This window comes from Numida meleagris, chromosome 2 (assembly GCF_002078875.1).
Source record: "Numida meleagris isolate 19003 breed g44 Domestic line chromosome 2, NumMel1.0, whole genome shotgun sequence".
Taxonomy (NCBI): Eukaryota; Metazoa; Chordata; class Aves; order Galliformes; family Numididae; genus Numida; species Numida meleagris.
This window is the reverse complement of record NC_034410.1, coordinates 115,441,873-115,462,613: the sequence shown is the minus strand read 5'-3', so window position 1 is coordinate 115,462,613 and position 20,741 is coordinate 115,441,873. Positions and strand designations below refer to the sequence as shown.

Below are 20,741 nucleotides of genomic sequence, written 5' to 3'. Positions count from 1 at the left end.
AGAAGGCCACTAGGTTGGTCAAGCAGGATTTGCCCTTGGTGAAGCCCTGCTGGTTCTCCCGTATCAGCTCCCTGCCTTCCATTTACCTTAATGTAGCTTCCAGGAGAATCTGTTCCATGATCTTCCCTGGCACAGAGGTGAGACTGACGGTCTGAAGACTTGATCATTAACAGAATTACTAACAGAATGTGCACTTGGTAGTGATATAACACAGTCATACACACCTGTATGGGAGCTGTTATGTCATGGCCTGAACCAGTGATTTAGCACCTGATGGAGGGGTGTAGAGGTCCCACCCTGGGAGCACAGGTGGAAGCAATTCACTTGTGCAACTGGGAGGGGGTGGACCCTGGGTCCACCCCTCCCTAACCTAATTTAAGGGCTGGCTGCTAGAAGGGAAGGTTCTTTACTCAGAGGACATCTCCTTTGGAGTGTTTGGTGAGCCCTGATCCTCAGGAAGGGGTAGGTAAGCAATTCTGTCTTTATTGTTGGTTTGTGACCTCTACCTTTCTTTGGTGGTCTGAAACTTCCAGCAGCATAACCTCGACTAGGCGGAATCTGTTTTCAGTTAAACAACATTCAGTAAATATGTAGATCTCCATGTTGGATGTAACTTCTGGAAAGGCCTAGATAGGGGCACAACTGAAATGCAGGAAGATAAGTGTTTTCCTCAGGTCCCTCAAAAGTCTGAGTATGTGATAATGATTTTCAAATATCTAAAATATTGTTTCTTAGAGGAAGAAAATCATTTGCTCTGGGAGGCAGGAAGGACAACAAAAGGCTAAAACTACAGTAAAGAGTCTAGATATAGCAGGCTTCTGTCCAAGATCTAGGAGAGGTTACCTGGGATGTTATATTTTTCCAAACAAGCTATAAGGCTTCTTCCAGGAATGGCACAGTGGTGTTGCTTTAGGACAAGCAAAATATAAAATGATGTCTGAGGTCTCTTTCTACTCTACAGTACAGCAGACATTGGGCTTGATCTAATGTGTGGAGCATGTTATGTGGAAAAATGCTGAAAACTATTAGCTCACGTTGTCTTTGTTTGGAAAGATGGTAGAAAGATTCCTCTCCAGCTTCATACTTAAAAGTGACCTCCAAGCCTGCAGATTTGTAGCTTTTTTTTCTATCACAACAGCTAAGAACTGTCCAGGGATATTTAGACCTTAATTCTCAGCAGTTGATCTACTTCCCACAGATCCAAATGGATAAACATCTCTTTTCCAAGTGTAGGTTCATATTAAGAAAAAAATACTTGTGTTTAATCAGAGGGACTTAAGATCACTTTTAAGTGCTGACCAGGTGGATCACCAAAGGACTTTACTACCAACTTTTTGTTACGCTCTCATTCCAATAGAGATATGTTCTTTCACGTAATGTCATCCTAGACTTCTGGACAAAGTGTCAGTAACAGTAAAATGAAGACTGTGTATTGAGACTGGTGAAATCAATTAAAAAAGAGTTTCTGAGACATGAGTGTTCACCTGAAACCCTTACTATACTTCCTTATTTTGCTCTACTACTTAAAACTGTGTGTACTCAAAAATAAAAATGTTACTGAAAATAGAAATGCATGTATAACCTAGATCCAACATGTAATCATCAAGAGGCCAGTGTGGTTTGTAGTTTCAACAGTTTAAAGTTTAAAGCATCAGTCCTCAACCTACCAAGGTGCATTTTTGCTAAGCTGATGAATGCAAGGTCCTCACAGGAGGAATCTTCACTGACTCCTATTTGTTATATGCTAGACATTTGGATGTTAAAAAAAAATTATGGTGAAGATGGATCCCAAGGGGACATCTGTACTTCATTCAATTATCAGTTGTACAGCCCAGCTATTTTGCTATCCCTCTACAAAAAAAAAAATCCGTAAAACTAAGCTAAACCATTAGGAAGTACAGAAGAGCACAAAGAGGCAGAATGTGAAAATTATTCAGCTGGAATGAATGATAAGTACGTGCATTGCTTCAGGTTCAGGCAAAACTGTTGGTAAGTCCAAAACCAGCTACCATTGTGTTGTGTATGTGCTTCTACACCATATAACGAAAATGAAATATCTTAGCTTTGAAAGATGTAAGACTATGGTAGAAAAGAGATCTAGTACTTTGAATGTGTAAATATACAAAGGTTAATCTCTGGGCTTGGGGCTCCTAGGAAGAAATATGTACAGTCCAAATAACAAGGAAGAGGTAGAACTGAGCACCCTGAAGGGTTAAAGTGAACTTTAGTCTTTCACTGATCACCCTCTGGTACTGTGTCTTCATAAATTTCCTCTGTTTATGGAGTGTTTTTGATGACTGGCAATTCTTTGTTGAAAGTTAAGTGCTCTTTTATATGAATAAATAAAGAAGACTTTGGTTTGAATGAATACATTATTTTGACAAATGTTTATTGGAACCCCAATTATGGCTTCATAAATCAGTGCTATCTGCGGTACATCAGGTGAGCTCACCAATGCCATCAAACGGCACATTGAATATTAGTAGGATAATTAAAACAACTCTGTTGAATGTTGTCCCTCTTACTCAGGCTTGACAGTAGTCAAAACAGGAAGAAACTGTTTATTATTTTTATTTAACTTATTAAAATACTTCTTGTAAGATGTAATGGACCTAAAATTTTTTAAAAAGGAAGAAAAAACATTTGTTTTCAATTTGCAGTTAGATTAAGATGACAAGGTCAGGCACAATGCATGAACTGAGTGGCAGCTGAATTTTAAGAGTAGTCAGGGAACAGAAAGAACGTGTATAATATCTATTGTTTGAACTTTACACCTAGGTGAAGTGGGGGTTTATTTGTTTTGTCTGAAGTGGCCTCTGATGGTATGAAATCTGTCTATAATTAATTCATGTGCTTTCTTGCCTTTCCCTCTCCCTGCTACAATGAATTAAAAGGACCAAATGTACTCAAAGTCATCGAATATATTGCATTCAAGATTTTCTCTTAGTCAAGGTCAAGAAGAAAGGGAGGGAATTCAAATTGGGAGGGGGAAAATGGTCTAGAAGAGACATGCTGACAGGAATTCGCTTTTCTTTAAGACCCTCTGACTGATAATGGTAAAATGGAGATTTTACAGTATCTGTGGTAGCGTACCAAAAATCTGTTTAGCTTTATGAGAAGAACTTGCATGGCTTCCCAAAGGATCCATTCCCAGATTTAGAATAAGGCTGAACTTAGGTTCCCAAGAACACATAAGCATAAGATGGGGAATTAAAGTTAAGTATAAGAGGTGTGTGTGTGTGTTAGTGTGATATAAATTACCACATAGACCCCTTTGTTGCTGACTTAACTTCCATATAGAAATCTTCTTTAGCTCAGAAGAGGGAATGATGAGACATAAGAAGAATGCAAAAAGAAAGTAATAGAAGGCACCATAACATGCAGTTTTTCTTTCGTCTAAGTAAATGAGTGTTAAGAGTTGGGCAGAGATATGGCAATGAAATACTTTCAGTTGGAATTTGTCAGTTTGCTGAAAGGGGGGGAAAAAAGTCAGCAGGACAAATTTGTTTTGTTTCAGCATAAACTAACCTTCCTTCAGCACAACTCAGGCTCCACATTTCTAGCATCTGGCAGGCAGGCAGACAACCTGGAGGCCCCAGGGCTGAAAGTCTGATGCTCAGTTTCTCAGAAGCTCATGTTTCCCCAGAGATCTGCTTCCCAGATAATGTGCAAGATTTGAGGTCTTCTTCCAAGTAGTAGTTAGGAAAAAAAGTAATTTTCTGCAAGATAATGTTCTCACTTTTCTACCCTGCCTTCCTGTAGTCCCTTCTCATGATTTCAGATGAGCAAACAATACAAGTGTAGACAGAAATAAAGAGATTTTAGTCTTCATTATTTAGGATCTTTTTTTTTTGTGGAAAATGTAGTATATTCATCCTAAAACCATGTGTTTTGCTGCCAAAGTACCAGCACTAGTAATAAGTGCACTATAGATAAAGGAAAGAGAACTTGGGATAAATGTGGTATACAAAAAGGATGGAGCCTGATGCTCTTTCTCCTCCTTTTGCAGCATTTGCATGGCAAACAAATCTTTTCCAGTGAAGAAGTGTTGATTTATGTATTTATTCAAGGAAAACTTTTGCTCGAGTCTCATGGATTGTGCTTTTCTTTAAGTTGGAAGTTAGGGATTGTTAAAAGTAATTTCTTCTTACTACACTGCTTTCTCATGTGCATCCTCAGAAAGACAAATGATGCAGTCCAAGCTGTGCACTTAGAAATTAATTCCCTCAGATGGGATTAAGGAGATGTAAATGGTTGGTGTGGTGAAGAGAACTGTGAAAGCAATAGGTTTGACAACACAACAGGAAGGAAACATTCAGAAACTTCTCTGTGCTCTGCTCAGGCTGGAAGAGTAACAGTCAGAGGGCAGTCAGCAGTCTGGACAAAAGACACAGAAAACAGCTCTTCAGCACCCTAGGTATCAACTGAAGCATCAGCCCTTCCCCCAGAGTTTCAGAGATGTTTGCTGTCAATCAGTAAAGCTAACAGATTTTGTTCCTGGCAAAGTTTATCAGCTGTGCTTATCTCTAGTCTCTTTTCTCAAGCACTGTTTCTTCCCTTTGCCTGTGGCTACGCTAGTTGCAAATGTGAATTATTGAAGGAGAAAAGGAGAGAAGAAGCCCATTTTTCATAACTCAGATGTAAAACCCAGCAGCTTTGAGAGACTTCACCTTAGGTTTTACTTCTGAAGAAGCTGTGGCTGGTGACAAAGACAAAAGAAGCTGTACCACTGCATATCCTATAGCTTCCTCCTTCAGTGGAAACCAGCTTTTAAGTATTGCATCCTAGAGCTCAGAGGAGAAGAAAGCTTCAAGGAAGATAGTTCTTCCTTTATTTCTGAGACACGTGTTGCTGTCAATAAATCACTCAGGCTGCTATTATAATCCAGAATAACAAACTGGCATCACTCCTAAATAAAGAGTGTGTGAAAGATTAGCAGAACAAAAGCAATAAAGGAGTCATTAAAACACCTAGAAGATAAAATGCTTGGGAATATCTCCTCATGTTTTCTTGTGGCATGACAGTGATTGGGTCATAAATCAAAGCTATTCTTCTTCAGGGGACATTTAAGGAGAAGGCGGTAAGGTTTGTAGCTATGTTCACCTATATAAAAACTGCAGCTTTTACAGTAATGGGCAGAAACAGCCAGCTCATGGGTCACCACCCCTCAGTATTTCGCATACACTCCTCTTTCCTTCCAGCAAGAAAACTAAGCCTTGCTTTTAACAGAATTAACATAAATAAACAGAATACATTGGTAATGCTAACTTTCATTTGACTTGCTTTTAGCTTTTCCTGTGTTTTATTTGCACTGCTGAAAACTAAAACAGTGAATGGGGTTGGATTGATAAATAAATTCCTTTTAAAAAGTAACACTGACTAGCACATAGAAAAATATTCATGTTAGAAAGGCTTTATACAGCATCACAGAAAAGTTATTCAGAGCCAATAACTCCAGTCTGTTATGTGCTACTTAGTGAAAATACGTAAGAAACAACGGCAGGGAAGCACACTCTGCAGCAAGTGTTTGCTTTGCAATCTACACCAAAACCCCCACTGCTCATTGCATTATGAAATTTTGAAATCTACCAACTTCCATGTTGCCTCCTCCCCTTCTATCAACTTCATCAAAAAATGTCTGTTGTTTGCAGTAAGTAGTGGGATGAAAATACTTGTAATAAACAACAAGAAAAATAACACCTAACACAAGACTAAGAATAGTTAAGATGCTCACAATTGTAAAATGTACTTCTTTGATAACAGCAGGTTTCCAAAATGAACATACAAGCAAAATACTTACAGTTACAAGGGTGTGAGTAGCATAATAAATAGAAATGAAAGCTTTTGTTTTTCTCCCCTTTATGTTAAAAAAAGTGAAAAGTAGAATGATTCCAACAACAGTTCTGTACAAGTATTCCATCTCCTTGGACTTGCAAAATGTTGTGTGCTGTTTCAAAGTCCAGGCAAAGCCACAGCTCCAAAGAAGTATCAGCAGAATTACAGAACTTCTAACACTTAGTAGAGTGATCAATGAAATACTGAGTATCCAAGAAGTGATGGTAAGCAGTTTATAGAAGAGATACACTAACTTGGGGAGCACCTGAAATTCCTCTTTATCAGGCAGAGATTTTCGCAGTGATATTTGATAATCAACCATTGAAAAGGAAATACCACAAAATGAAATAATAATGGCAGCATCTAAACAAAACACAAAAATAAATGTTAGACTTAAGAAAAGTAATTTCTTTTACGTTAGAATGTCTGAATATTTAAACAAGTTTGTGCATTCTTTGCACTGTCTTTATACCAACTTCATATTTCCTCTGTGCTCCTGAACAAGCCGCCTTAATTTTAAGGCTCAGTTTAGTTGCCTGAATCTAGACATTTGATGTTATCTGGGACCCCTTGCTGTTACTTGTCTCATAAATGTTGTGTATTGTGTTTGTCGTTTGCATGCACATATGACTTAGTAACTCTTAAGGTGTTGCAAATAGCCCATAAATAGTTGAGTTTTGGCAACTGATATTGAGACAGGCATACTTGTTATGTAGGCATCTATAACTGAGTCTTGACATTTCACGTGGTCATATTTAAGATGAGATTCATCTGACCATTTTATTTGGGTACCTGTCAATTAATGGATTGTCAAAGAACCCTACCTAACAGTGCAGATCTCTCCAGACAGAAATTATAATGAAATGCAAAGCAATTAATACAGTGGAGTATACATTTACCAAAATATGTTTAAAATATTATCCAATAAGATGCTTATGTTATGCTTTCAGGTAAGATACTCAACTTTAAAGTACAATGAAAGAAAGACTCACATTGATAGAAATTATGTTCGTCATGTTCCATGAGTATGTAAATCTGAACAAAGAGCTGTGGTGTGGTCTCAAGAAAAGTCTTGAATACCCTGAGCATGTTAATATCAGTCAGTACATCAATAGCTTGTTTCTGAATGATGTTGGGATGGTCTGTTTCTGATACATCTCCACTGCTGTCTTGCCTAAATGCAGCCTGGCATCCATATTTCAAAGCAAACCAATATCTATTTAAAAAAAAAAAAAGAGAGAGACTTGGTTAGGCCATACTTTTTTAAAAGTACAGTTCTGTAAATTTATAGTGGCTAACAAAGACTTTTTCCATTTCATTCTTCATTCATATTTTATCTTTGAATGTACGTTCTGCCAAGATGAAATCTAGACTGATATCTGATGTCAGTGATATCAGATATTTGTTTATGCCCACTGGTAGTGGTGCCGCGTATAACTACTAGAAGAGATGAGACTAGCTTGAATAAACATTACAAGTATTACTTTGTTGGGTTTTTATTTGTTGAAAGACACCATGTTTCTGAAAATTCCCTCTTCTCAGTCCCTCAAAGATACTCAGTTACTTTCTATGTATCCTTCTAAGGGTATTAGTAAATACCCAGCTGTGAACATCCAGCTTGTATAGGTCTATAAACCCAGAGGATAATATTTGATGAACTACAAACATACAACAGCATTTCTGCAAAAGGGAAAAAAAAATTCACTCAAGTGTTCTTTTCTAAATAGTTGCAAAGACTTTAAATTCAGAAAACGACTTTCAAGACAGATGGATCTCCTGGGACTGCAGATTCTATTATGTGAGTAGTTTTACATAAACAAGTAATTTGCTTCAGCAGATGATTGCACATGAATGACTTTTAGAACAGTTACAGTTTATTTGCAATTAAGACTAAATGAAAATTTCTTCTAAAAGAACTGAAAACTCAAAAATACATGGAATTAGCCAGTTGTCTGGCTAAGTAAAGAACTTATTATGTTCAGGTTATCTCTAAAGCCATGCTTGGAGAGAAATATAACCTAGATTTTATTTCTGTTTCCAAGGTTTTTTGCTTCAAGTCTGAAGGTAGATATAGCATGTCAGAGGGAAGAGAACAATTAAGTTTTAATTAAAAAAAAAAATGTTTTGACAGCTAAGGAAGGAATCAGGCCTTGTACGTGGTAATCTTTACACCTGTGTTTAGCAAAACAGGATGGTGGCTGTAACCTGATGTAGGACCGGAAATCCTGCTGCTGCAAATTATGGTGTTTCTACTGTACTTGATGGACTCACTCACACTTGATTCTGGTGGATGATTTGGCTCATAGCACTAGTGCTCTGGAAGCCAGGGGAGGTAAGTAACATTCGATGTGAGAGATGAAATGCGGCACAGCTAATAACCTACTACCAGCCAACTTTTTCTCATCATAAAGCAAAGCAATGCTTGCTCTCTTCTGCCAGTTACCTGATTTCAAGTGGCTGCACAGGCTGTAGGCTAGAACTTGTAACTGCAGCACAGCAATAGGCACTGTCATTGCTAGCATTAGGCCATAAGCTTTGTACTGGCTTTGCAAGAGTTCTGCTTGTCAGGCATACTCTATGCAAACTTTTCTTGACCTGCCTGCAACTTTGTTTTCATTCACATAGCTACACCAAACTTAGTTTAGCTTGGATTTTCTGCAAAAAAAAAGTGTTTTTTTCTGACCCACCAGTTGTTGTGTGGTGCAGTCATAGTTACCATTGGTAATGCTAACAAGCTGGTGTTCTAAATAGAATTAGATATATATGGCTGACATTATAATGTAGTATTGAGAAACATAGTCTTGGTTTGATAGCAGAGATCCTGAGATGTGGAGACACAGGAGAAAAAGTAGTGCACAGTATGGCAAGAGATGTCTGGGCACTGGGGACAACAAGGCTATAAACTACTCACTAGTGGTTGATTATTGAAGGGTAGACCTGAGGCTAGATGAAACTACTTTTAGAGGCAAAAAAAAAAAAAATGAAATAGCATCTAACATTGGTAAATGGCTACAAAAATACTAAAATTGGATGTATATGAAGCAAAAAAAGACGCAAAGTGGATCCTAGAGTGAAAAAGAAGAAACTGTCAACATGTGCATCATATCCCTCCCAGCAAAACTCCACACAGTGACAACACCTGCAACACCCCCTCACACCAGAACGGAACTGCTGAGCTCGGGACCTAGAGGAGAAGAGGAGGGAGAGCAAGACACCAGCGAAAGGAAGAGGAACTAAAATAACAGTTCTGACTTGATCATTATTACTGACATTTTTCATGCATAGAAGAACATTTTCTTTTCCAGTAATAAATGGATCCAGACTACTAATAATTCTTGGAATAGACTATTGAGATTTTACTTGCACTAATAATTTCTTGGCTTTGTGGGTAATGTGTGTTTGCCTAAAAATAGAATTTTGAGTCTAACAGTCTTCAGACATCATTTTCTGACCTACTTCTGTCTTTGTACTTCCCAGACTGCTTGAACTTCCAATATTCTCCAGTGAACTCATTTTGACTACACCCAATTGCAAAAGTAGTCCTTCTTTGAGAAAATTCGCTATTATTCAGCCAAGTTTTCTAGCATCATGAACATCACTAGAGGTCTTTCACCCTTGGCAGGAGAATTTAGTCACCTGAGTTACAAAGATTGCCTCAGGTTTGTTTCCAGGAAAAGTCAAACAGAACACCACAGACCACCACCAGGCTATCTCACAGCTGTGCAGACTATGCTGATGAAGATTTGGGTGTCAGCTGGCATGTATAATTCCATGGAGGGAGGATGTGAGAGACACCTGGTAGCAACAATTGTCCCTTCTAAATTCTGGTCAGGCAATCACAATTTGCAACTTCAACTAAATCTTTAATCAAAGGAAATTTCTGCTCTGCTGCGCATTAAACTTAATTTTCCAAGTACCAAAAGGCTTGGATTAAGTCCATGAAACTGATGTGACTATGTCAATACCTTGGGGCAGTACATTTGTGTTAAGAAAGCATGAACAAGTACACATTATTATGTGACTTCTAGCTCACTCACGGTAGTCTCACAAACTTTCCACTTTTAATTAACTCTCTGTACCTCACTGACTTCATATCTTAAATACCTTCCTAACAACTTCATTCTGCAGATCTTGTTGCACATGTAAATTTCTAGAGGCATGTTATGAGTTTCCTTCCTCATTTTTGATCCACTCTCAGTCTGGGAATGTTTTACCAGGTGCTAAAGCTGTACCAGTACAACTGAAGATCATTTATATTGATTCTGAATTTTTTCTCTTCACTTTTTTTTTTAAATGTCATGAAATAATTCCAGGTTTAAGGGGTTTCTCTGTTGTTTCATGTACTTAGAATTTGTATGTATGTTTGTATGTACGAATATGCAAAAAATGTTTTTCATCTGTTTAAAGATGTGCGACATCTTGATCCTTTCTTGAAGCACCAAGAGGTGCAACAGCAGCTCTCAGTATCACAATGGCAGCTGTCACTATGGCCTGCTGTTCTGACAGGAAGGTTATTCCTCACTGAAATTTAGTTTTCCTCAAGTGTTCTTGACTGATGCCGCAAACTGCTACAAGTCAGTAGGTTCATATGGTGCTCCAGGGAAATGTTCCCTTTTTCTGCATTCACTGATTGTGTTATTTTCCTAATGTTGGCTGTTATGCTACAGTCTGTTCTCAATTCTAATAACATGTGTGGGACCCTTTTAAATAGGTCAGGCTGAAAATAATTATAGTCAGTATGGCTAATACATACTTCAACAACTTCATTTTGTCTTTAAAAACTCGATTAAGAGAGTAACATTTTGTATAAAATTTAATTGTATGTCAGTAATCTTTCCATTAAAATAAACTAAAGCCTTATTAGATATTGAATAATTTTAGGTTTTTTTTACATATATATAATAGTACACTCATATACACATATGACTTCCTTAATTATTATTTAGCACTGACAATGTGATAATAAAACCAGATGAATTCCTATTGATCTGAGTACTGTACAAACATAACGCAGTGAAATTCCCTGTTTCAAAGACAAAGCAAGAGGTGTAAAAGACATAAGAGAGGGAAGAAAGAAATGAAGGAAGAGAGTTTGGTAAAGTGTACTAACATCTCCCAAATTCAGGCATCCTCAGTTCACTGGCTGAGTCAGTATTTGCTGGCTAGGCCTCTATTTCCCTCTTTGATGGGTGGAGAAGGTAGGTTCCTGCCCTCTGGGTAAGCTCACCTTAATAGTTATGACCTGACTCTTGACAATATCTATTTTGACTGTATTGACTATAGTGATAAGCCTGGGCGACTCATTGTCTACATTTACTGGGTATACCAGGTGACTGAGGAGGGGAGGGGAAGGGAGTGTACATGTATACACTTAAGAAAACAAATGTAATATAGGAAGCATATAATAGCTGATGACAAGTTACAAGCACAGCTGTCAGCTTGCTGTTACCAACTTACACTTTACAGTGTGCATTATCACACAATTGAATTTTGAGAAGCGGCTCAGTTGTATATATCAACATGGGAACTTTTTCCAACCATAAACAGCAGCATAAGAGAAAACACAGTTTATCCAGTAGAGAACAGGGCACCAAGAGGGCCACATTACACTGACCACAGAAGACAAAATTATATTTACTAGATAACAAACTGCTAAGAGAAGATGTGGCTAATTGTATGAAGGAAGCAGTGAAAATTATAAAAATTTGTGCTAAGATGTATTCAATTGAAGGAGTAGGAAATAAATTAATCCATCGAAAATGTGTCTGTGTAGAGGCAGCATTTTGAATAGTTGAATAGATGTAAGAGTTAAATCAAGATTACATCACCAAGAACTGTAGATGATCAGAACTTAAATCTGAATGCTGAAACCTCATATTTAAAGGAGAGTTTTTAAAGACAGGCACAAATCAGAGGGAGATTTTAGGGGTAACTTGGGTGTGTAAAACCAAGCCAAAGGTGAAACCAGAATTGAGTACAGATTACAGAGAATGATGTCATTGTAGAGAAAGGGGAAGAAGAGAGGCTTGCCATATGACACTGCAGTTACTGGTTTAACATTTATCATCAGTTATAAGAAATTGAGGTCAGAGCTTTAATTTCCTTTGGAAGAAACTAATTCGGATTAACTGAAAAATGAAGATTAAAACCCTAGAAATAGACAAAAAAGAGTGTGCCTCAGCAGGTCCTGAGACATCCCCTAAAAGGCAAAACGTGGTAGAGTCTCTGTGGCTGGATCTTTGTACATCTCACATGAACCAACCCGCACCCATGGATTTGAAAACAATGCCATTCAGAGAAATCAAAGAGGGATTTTTTGTCCTTCAAAAAACAGTATTTTTAAGCTTTTCTAATGCCTGACACCAGAAAGATTAAACTTAGCAGTAAATGCGCCTCTGTGAAGTCTAAGACTTCAGAACTGTAAGAGGAGTTGCAGGAAAGTAAAGCTAGTGGACAAAAGAAAAGAGAATATTGAGAAGCAAAAGTTAACTGTGGTGAGTAAAACCTTCAATATTCTCCTTAAACCATCATAACATAAAATGAATAAAACATGTGCAAGGGGAAGTTTTACATTGACGTAAATATACATTTTGGTACTGACCTTTAATTTGTATAGGAATTTAAAGCAGGCTTTTAAAATAAGTACATGACCTCTGTAATGATAATGATAATTTTATAGCAACACCACCACAAAAGCTAAAGAAAGAATCTTTAATGTATAATATCTTAAATTTTCCTGGACATATACCTGTCAGGAAACAAAGGTTCCAGTCACCATTAACTCAGTCCCTACGGAAAGTATCCCTCTTTAGTATTCAACAGTTCATTTCTCTCCCCAGTCTCATGGTTTTCGAAGTATTGTTAGACATTTGGGTTTACAAATTACCTCTTACTTCAGCTGTCTCACCTACTTAGTGTGACCAAATGAATTCTCTTCCTAGGGTCACTTTAAGAACTTACATTTCTTTATCAGTTAAAACAGTATTTCTCTGTAAAGCAAGAATTATTTATAAATATGCCTCATCAAGAGGCTGATGAATCAAATAGATTATTATTGATAAGTAAAATTAAAAAAGAAATCTGCGTTTCCAGCAAAACCTGTCATAAGCATAAGCAGGAGTATCCATTTGCTTATGTGGACCAATGACTGTTAATACCACAAGTGTCCCTGAGGTCATATTAACATGACAGCCTGGCACTGGAATTTCTTTAAAAAAGAATTTCTACAAGCAGTATGATTTCTCGTTTTAAATTTAAAAACAAAACAAAACAAAAAGTCAAGGCTTACCTTATAAAAATTCCACAGTGAAAGAAATGAACTAGAAAAATCCAGTCCAGCTTCCCAGGATCAGTACATTTCCAGTCATTTTTAAACCATTGATAACTGAATATCTGAGTTATTAATGATGAAAGGCCTCTAAAACAGAGTATCAGTATGGCCCAACAATATTGTCCCTGATAGAAATATTTACTAGCAACCCAGAAATCCAGTCCAATATCAGCTATATAAACTATAATTCCACCAACTAAAAAAATAAAATTCTGCTTGGTAAATTTCATCATGCATTAGATTGTCACTGTTGTCATTCTGTCCTCATTTAATGTGAAGGAAAGTCAGAATAAATCTAAATGCTTTCCTACAGCAGAGTCCTTTTTCCTATTTGTAGTGCTTTATGCAGACAAAAGTTGGTTACATGTTTTTATTATGGCAAGCTAAATCAAAACAAAAGTACTTCCATTTTCCCGTATTCTTGATTGAAATATTAAGCTAACTTCATTGATGCATGCCTACTCTGTAGAGCATAAATCTAGATCGTCTTCGTAGTTGATGCAGTCATTCTTTACTGGTTCCTAAACAGAAGAAAAAGGAATATCATCAGTAACAATAATAATTTTTCAAACTATATCGTAGCAATTCTTTTTTTTTTTAATAATCACACTGCACATACAAAACACAGCATGTACTGAGATATCTGTGAACAGTCAGTGTAAAAGAAGCTGCTCCTCTGAACACCCCATGGTCACTCACCCTCCCAACCACTGTGGCCCTTCACCTTATCAAGCAGCTGCTGGGACAGCTCTTAATTGTAGCAAAACACTAAGAAACAAGTTTACCTCTAATAACTTTTAAAACCAGTTTATGGGAAAAAAAAAGAGTGACTCCATCCCAGAACCTGGACTTGTGAGTGATTCACTGTGCACAAGGAGAGAACTCCTGTCCTGAGTACACAGTGGTATATCAGAGCACACGTCACTCTGCCATTTCCACCTGAGTAACTGGCTTTGTGTGCATACGCCTCATGGTTTCACCTTTTGTGCTCATTTGTCTTGCGGCAACAAAGTGCTGAACAGGCCTGTGGTTCTCCTGTGAAGGAGACATGGAAGGAGCTAGACCTGCTCCTACACCTCGCTGACGGACATCTCACAGCCTGCATCAGTAGCAGCTACGTGCAGATGACCTAACCGTGCTATCTACTACAAATGGAATTTGTTCACTGTCCAAACTCTGTGTAGATTGCCTAACATAGCAAGTATTCTTGTGATCTCTTTGATTAGCCCTTCTGCAGATCAGTGATACTTGCCAGGTGAATCATAAAAGCAATAAGGAAGTACATACATCCTTTGTCTCAGTCGGTTCCACCTCTGCTAAGCTGTAAACATTAGAATTAGAGCATCCCCTCTTTTGTTTGCATTTCTTAGGAAAAATAAAGGCTGCTGGCAGCAATCCTAAGGAAGGAGAGGCAGAAGGTGCCAGAGCAGCAGGTTCAGTCCTTCCAACACCCAGGGGCAGCAGGCCATGCCCTGAGGGCAACTACACCATGGTGATTTGTACAGGGCCAGCCTCCTGCAGATTTTTGTGAGTTTAGGCACATCGCCCCTGAGGAATGAAGTGACACGATCAGTTAATGGCACACGAACCTGTGGAAAGGTAGTAACTGTTCCAAGCTGCGTTGACTGGGTTTGTCTACACCCTGACCCAGGTACCAATCTGAAAATAGAACCTCAGCTCCTAACTTCCTAAAGAGGACAGTGGGGACATAGCCACCTAAATAGGTGCTGGGTCTGGGTCTCTAAGCATTATTATTTTTTTTTTAATCTAGATCTTAGCTATTCCAAGCCTTTTGTTCTGTCTCCTACTGAGGTTGCACATCCCAGCCCAGTAAAGGTTAGTAAGGTGATCTCATAGCTAGGACAGCTGGAATTCTTTCACTATCCTTTCCTATCCTCTCCAAAACATCACTGGTCTCTTTCAAATCACTAGTGAAACTGCAACCAACTTATAGGCAGATTCAGGGAAGTGGACCTTAGTACCATCTAGCATAAACTGAACTTTATGAATGTTTTGTAAGCTGAAAACTTATGTATGAATCAACTTAATAGCTTATAAGCAGGGTTCATTCAGTAAAATTGAAAACAAAAGCCCTGTGTTTACTTTATAGAAAAGCATCATGTCAGTCTGCAACTGGATGTACGGCCTTTTTATGACATAAACATTATGCATGATTTTTGGAACATTAAAATAAAACACTACTTGTGCAGAAGACACAATAGTAAAAGGTAAGTCAATGGCTGCTAACAGAAATTTTCTTGGGCAGACAATTAACAGCTGAAGAAGGCAGTATATTAAGTTTCATACTTAGTAAGTAATATCGTACTGGACATTTGAGTGGTGAAGAGTAAGTAGCCTCTAATTTTATACCTGGAATGAATAATTGTAATTGGAGTTCTCCATCTTTACAGCCTTCCCAAACTTCTGTGTCTGAGTGCTTCACAAACAGGAGTTATCTTATTGTCTTATTAACCTTAATAAGAAAGGAAGTTTTACAGGCTACGTCCAGACACAGAAAAAACAGCATGAAGAGAAGCTGGAAGCCAGGTGATTTCTACCACTGAAACACATCCTGCCCAAACAGCTGCCATGCTGTCTGTCTCCAGTCCTACCTGGTACAGAAAGCCAACAGGTAAGCTGAGACTTACGAAGATTTACAAATCCACATCCCCCATAGTCTAACATCTTAATATCAAGAACAAGTGTGAATGTCTGCTCACAGGTGAAATCTCTGTTGAAGATCTCAGCTCTTAACATCCCCTATATTTTATCCACAGGAGCACTCCAAAGAGCAGAACAGTGCCGAGCACCAGTTGGGAAACAAGTGCTACCAGAGAGAATGCCTCATACTACTCACAGTTATCTTGTCTTCAACAAACGAGCTAGCATGACAGGAGCAAGCAGAGTATAGGGTCTGTCAGCCAGCAGGAATATAAGCCTGCCTTGAAGGCTAAAATAATTCAACAGAATCAGTTTATAATAAAGCAGAATCAACAAAATGTTACTAACTAGAGTTCCTGTTCTCATGATTCTTTTCAAGTGGTATTACAAAATGCAGACTTACCATAACACTGGCCTCAATAAACACGCAACAGATTTTTTATTTAAAAAAACCTGTAGATTTGCGTATTTGCAGGTTTCCCATCCAGACTTCCTTAAGACTCACAGTACAAGAAAAGTTTCAGGGCTTACTGACATAACACAAACTGAAACTAAAGCCGTATGCAAAGCATGTGACATAGTTAATGATTTTCTACCTGTCAAGAACTGTTGTTCTTACGAATGCATTATAAAAATTCCATTCTAAAAGGTCTATTTATAAATCCCTGTGTATGTGTAATATATTATAAAACTCCCTTCAATAAATTAATTTGACACTTTATTCGTTTAAGGTCAAAAAAAAAAAAAAAAGAAAAAGAGAAAACACTGTCCCACTTTTCTCCTGTGTGTGCATGCATGTTCAAACTTAGAATATAGTTTGTCAGACCTGTTGAGCAAAAGCCAATAGATATTTATGGAAACATATGAATATACATGTGTTTATATATATGTGTGTTTATACATAAGTTTATAAATATTTATTAATTTATACGCACATTTCTGTAGCTGATTTATGAAAAAAATCTTTTTGGCTATAGTTGAAAGATATAATAAAATGCACTTTAAAATATTTGTGAAAAGCTTTTCTATGTAATAATAGGTGAAGACACTGCACGTGTCCAGGGACGAGTGATTAAAACTTTCCTCTGGTAAAACTGCAGGTGTTTGCAAGAGTCTGCTCCTATCGGCACTCAACACAACTTTCATGCTACTGAGAAAATCCAGAGCACATTTAAAAGAGCTGCAGGGTACAATGAGCAGGTGTTGGTATTCAGCCTCTCTATGCCACACAGGGTGATGCAAGCCCTCAGCAAGAGCAGTCTGTAGCTCTTCCAGATCTTAGGGCAGGAGACACAATCAAATCAATGTCTTCATAGGGAATATAAGGTGACTGTTTTCCCTTTCTTGTGCTCCCTCCCATCTATAGATTAGAATACTAAGCAGTTCTTGTGGTGTCCGGAATTTATTATTATTTTCATGGCACCATTTAAATAAAGGAATCAATTGATCTGAGATTTTTTCAAAGCTAAAAAAAAAACAGCGTCTGAATCTCAAGTAGTACTGCAGAATTCCTGGTTCAATTGTACATGGTTCACTCGTCTCTACCAGATAACACATTAGAAAAACCACTTAGGACATCGGTGGGTCAATGCATTATCCATAACTGCCTTCTGGAAGATGAAACAGAGGTCTTTCTGCCTATATGAGATCTCAGTGATGGTTCAGAGATTATAGAGCTGCTGCGTAGATGCCAAATAAGCTCTTCTTTATGGCTCTGAGGGTCATTATGGAATTAATTTAAAATGCAGTTTTATATTGCTCCACAGCAAAATCCAGGTGACTTCAGGAAAGAAGTAGCTTGGCAACTGCAATGATACCTGCTCAGTCCTATAAATTATCAAATTAATACAAGATCCTTGTTAGAATATATTATTTATTGACAATATTTCCAGAATCAAAGAATTGTAGGGGTTGGAAGCGACTTCTGAAATTCATCTAGACCAATCCCTCTGCTAAAGCAGGTTCCGTACAGTAGGTCACACAGGAAAATGTCCAGGCAGGTTTTGAATATCTCCAGAGAAGGAGGCTCCACATCCTTTCCGGGCAGCCTGTTCCACTGCTCTGCCACCCTCACAGTAAATTTCTTTCTCATGCTGAGATGAAAATTCCTGTGTTCCAGTTTGTTTCCATTGTTCCTCATCCTGTCACTGGGCACCACCAAGAAGAACCTGGCCCCATCCACTTGACTCCCACCCTGTAGATATTTATAAACAGTGATAAGATTCTCTCTTCTCTTTTTCAGGCTGAACAGTCCCAGGTCTCTCAGCCTTTACATGTGACTAAGCTACCATGTGGTTTTGCAGCAAATTGAAAGTCTGATACCAGCATAACCTCTGCCAAGAAAAAAGGGATGCATCACACCCGTACTTTCTTGTATCCCCCAGGCTTTATTTACCCTTGCATAAAATCCACTGGAACACACTGGACTGCTGGTTCTTCATAATCTTCACTTCACTGGGAGCCTGATGGATGTGACTGCAAAAGTAAGACAAGGCTGTGACAACCTGGATGTGGACTAGACTACATAAAGTTAGCAGTTTTTTGCCATGACTACCCCTCTCCATCAGTCTGGGCCAGGTGTGAAAAGCAGGTGCCCTCCAGTACAACACAGATTTCTTTTAAATCTTGAAAAACAGATTGAAACACTTATTTTTCACCTCAAAAATTTGTATTGACCATGTAGAACAGCAACTTAGTGAACCAAAGAACATCCTGAGGCTCTGCACTCATATGTGATTGTACCAAATTAGAGAGTACAATAGCAAGACTTTTAATACATGTCTGTTATCCCCATTTTATAAGAGAAACATCAAACTTTAAGCTGATGGGGTTGCGCATGAAATGAAGATGACAATGGAAGAAATAACCTGGAATTAATCCTCCAAAGGCACCCACTGCTGCCACCTAGAGACGAAACAGATTCCGAGCTCCTTCCTAAATACAGAAAATATTATTTTACTACACCAAGTAACAGTTGTAATAACTCTTCCCACAGGATAAGTCTACAGCCCCCCCCAAAAAATTCTTAATTTTTACAAAATAAAACCTATTATGATAAAAATAACTTGTGCCTTACTATTTCTCTGTTGTCAATGACACATAAACCTTCATTTTAGAAATCTCCTCTACATTTTCAGAATAGGAAACCACTGAAATACTTGCATTTTATTAGATAGTACCTTTGCTTAATGGCAGAGCAACTGAACTTCATCTAGGGAATGAAAATGGGTTGAATGTAGCAGCAAATGGGTACATATGTGTTTTACAAAATCAGCATAATTGAGTACCTCATGAGTAAGTTCAGGTTTAGTCACGTGTTCTTATAAAACAACAGATTGGGAAATTATATGTGAAGAGATTAAAATATTGAAATATTGCATATAGTGTGTCTTCTTTATTCCAGTAGCACACATGCACCCAAAAAAGCTTCTTTCCTTCCACATAAAACATCCTTTTCTGATGTCAGTATATCATGCTTTGATGAGCTTGAAAATAAAAAGTAAACTTAATGTTCTGATAGGAATAATTCAGATGAATAATGGAGATTGGCTTGGAGGCCTAAAGATGGGTTGTCCAGTATCTGCACCGTGGTCCAACTGCTGTTTGCGGCTTTTCTGATATCTGGCAATTATCAGCTGCAATTAAAGTCCATGCCCAGGAGTAGATTTTTTTTTTAATTGCTGCATATATAGACCTGCACAACATGCTGCTAGAAAGCCTCTTGTGCATCACAAAACAGATTGTTTTGCTGAATGGGGGACTGACAATAATTCATAGTGTTTGAGTAGCTGAAGGGCTGGTTAGCACTTTAAGTGTACTAACATGCAGCTAAATTAGCACTGACAAAACAGCCTAGAGGCAAGCATGCTGTTGGCACCTGAACAGTGAAGATACAGAGCTGCTGTCTGACCTGGCAGCTGAAGGCACTGTTTGTTCTCAGACTTTGGATGCCAGCTGGAAATGCTGAGTTGTGTATTGACACCAGACAACCAGCGAAGTGCAGCAAGGTGGGGCAAGTAACCAGGTCTGCCTCAGAGCTGCCTCCCTACCAGCTGCCATCCTCTGCCTTGCCGCTGCCCAGGAAGCCAAATACATCAAGTGGATTTGCAGCAAAATGAAAACTTGCAATGGGAAGAGGAGAGACATCGCAAGGGAGTGGAGAACACCAGTTTGTCATAGACGGAAACATGCAGACCTTTATTACCATGTTAACTCTTTAATAGCTCATCTCCTGGCATATATCGCATATATTACTTGCCTATATTAGAGTAGGCTCATTTAAAAAACAAAACAAAACAAAACAAAAACTTTATAGTTTCACAAAGCTGTGAAATTCTGTTGAAGTTTAGTTTTTCAGTTCCAAGACACACTGAGTTGTTCGTATCTTACAAGTCTTCTGGAAGTGTGCCTCCCAAGATTACACTTGGGGATACGTGCCCCTTCAGGAAGCACAAGGAACGTGTCCTGCAAATCTGACCATGCAAATCCTGCAAAACAGCCCCAGATCGCGTATGTTTTCATATAATGAGCATTTAACAATGTAAGTAAAAAAAAAAATAAAAGGTTCCACGGAACACCTTTCTGTTTTGTATCTTCATTATTACTTTTAAAATTACATTTATTTTGTGATATTTAACCATACATATTGTTCCTCTTACACTGTACGTAATACATAGGTCCTTTATATGTATAAGGAATGAGATGAAAACAGACCTTGAAATTTTAATATTGCTAAAGTTGCCTACATTATTATCACCTGCTTTAATTTCAGGTTAAATGTAATGTATCCTCCTTTTGCAGGTACTTTAAGGAGGGAAGCTGTCTGCCACAACGTCCCTAAGAACGCCAGCGGAAAGGTGACCGTCAGCGGCTCAGAGGGAGCACTACAAATCTGAACAAATTTATTTCAGCGTGT

At 38.1% G+C, this 20,741-nt stretch overlaps 1 protein-coding gene and 1 long non-coding RNA gene across 6 annotated transcripts; one reads left to right on the top strand and one right to left on the bottom strand.

Annotated features, from left to right (window-relative positions):
• On the top strand, positions 372–9,164 carry LOC110394085. Of its 2 annotated transcripts, none has more exons than XR_002435360.1 (4): positions 372–462; positions 7,563–7,633; positions 8,018–8,167; positions 8,951–9,164. It is a non-coding gene; the product is annotated as an uncharacterized LOC110394085 (long non-coding RNA). The 2 variants fall into 2 exon arrangements; XR_002435361.1 differs by having other exon boundaries at positions 374–466.
• On the bottom strand, positions 5,269–20,740 carry XKR9 (XK related 9). 4 transcript variants are annotated; one of them, XM_021387723.1, is made up of 5 exons: positions 18,694–20,740; positions 18,222–18,301; positions 13,124–13,686; positions 6,828–7,051; positions 5,269–6,198 (listed from the first exon to the last, which is right to left on the bottom strand). In XM_021387723.1, the coding sequence occupies exons 3-5, from the start codon at positions 13,396–13,398 to the stop codon at positions 5,561–5,563; spliced, it is 1,137 nt and encodes a 378-aa protein (XP_021243398.1). In that variant the 5' UTR covers positions 13,399–13,686; positions 18,222–18,301; positions 18,694–20,740; the 3' UTR covers positions 5,269–5,560. The 4 variants fall into 4 exon arrangements, with proteins under 4 accessions (XP_021243398.1, XP_021243397.1, XP_021243396.1 ...); XM_021387722.1 differs by having other exon boundaries at positions 18,222–20,740; XM_021387721.1 differs by lacking the exons at positions 18,222–18,301; positions 18,694–20,740 and adding an exon at positions 16,230–16,366.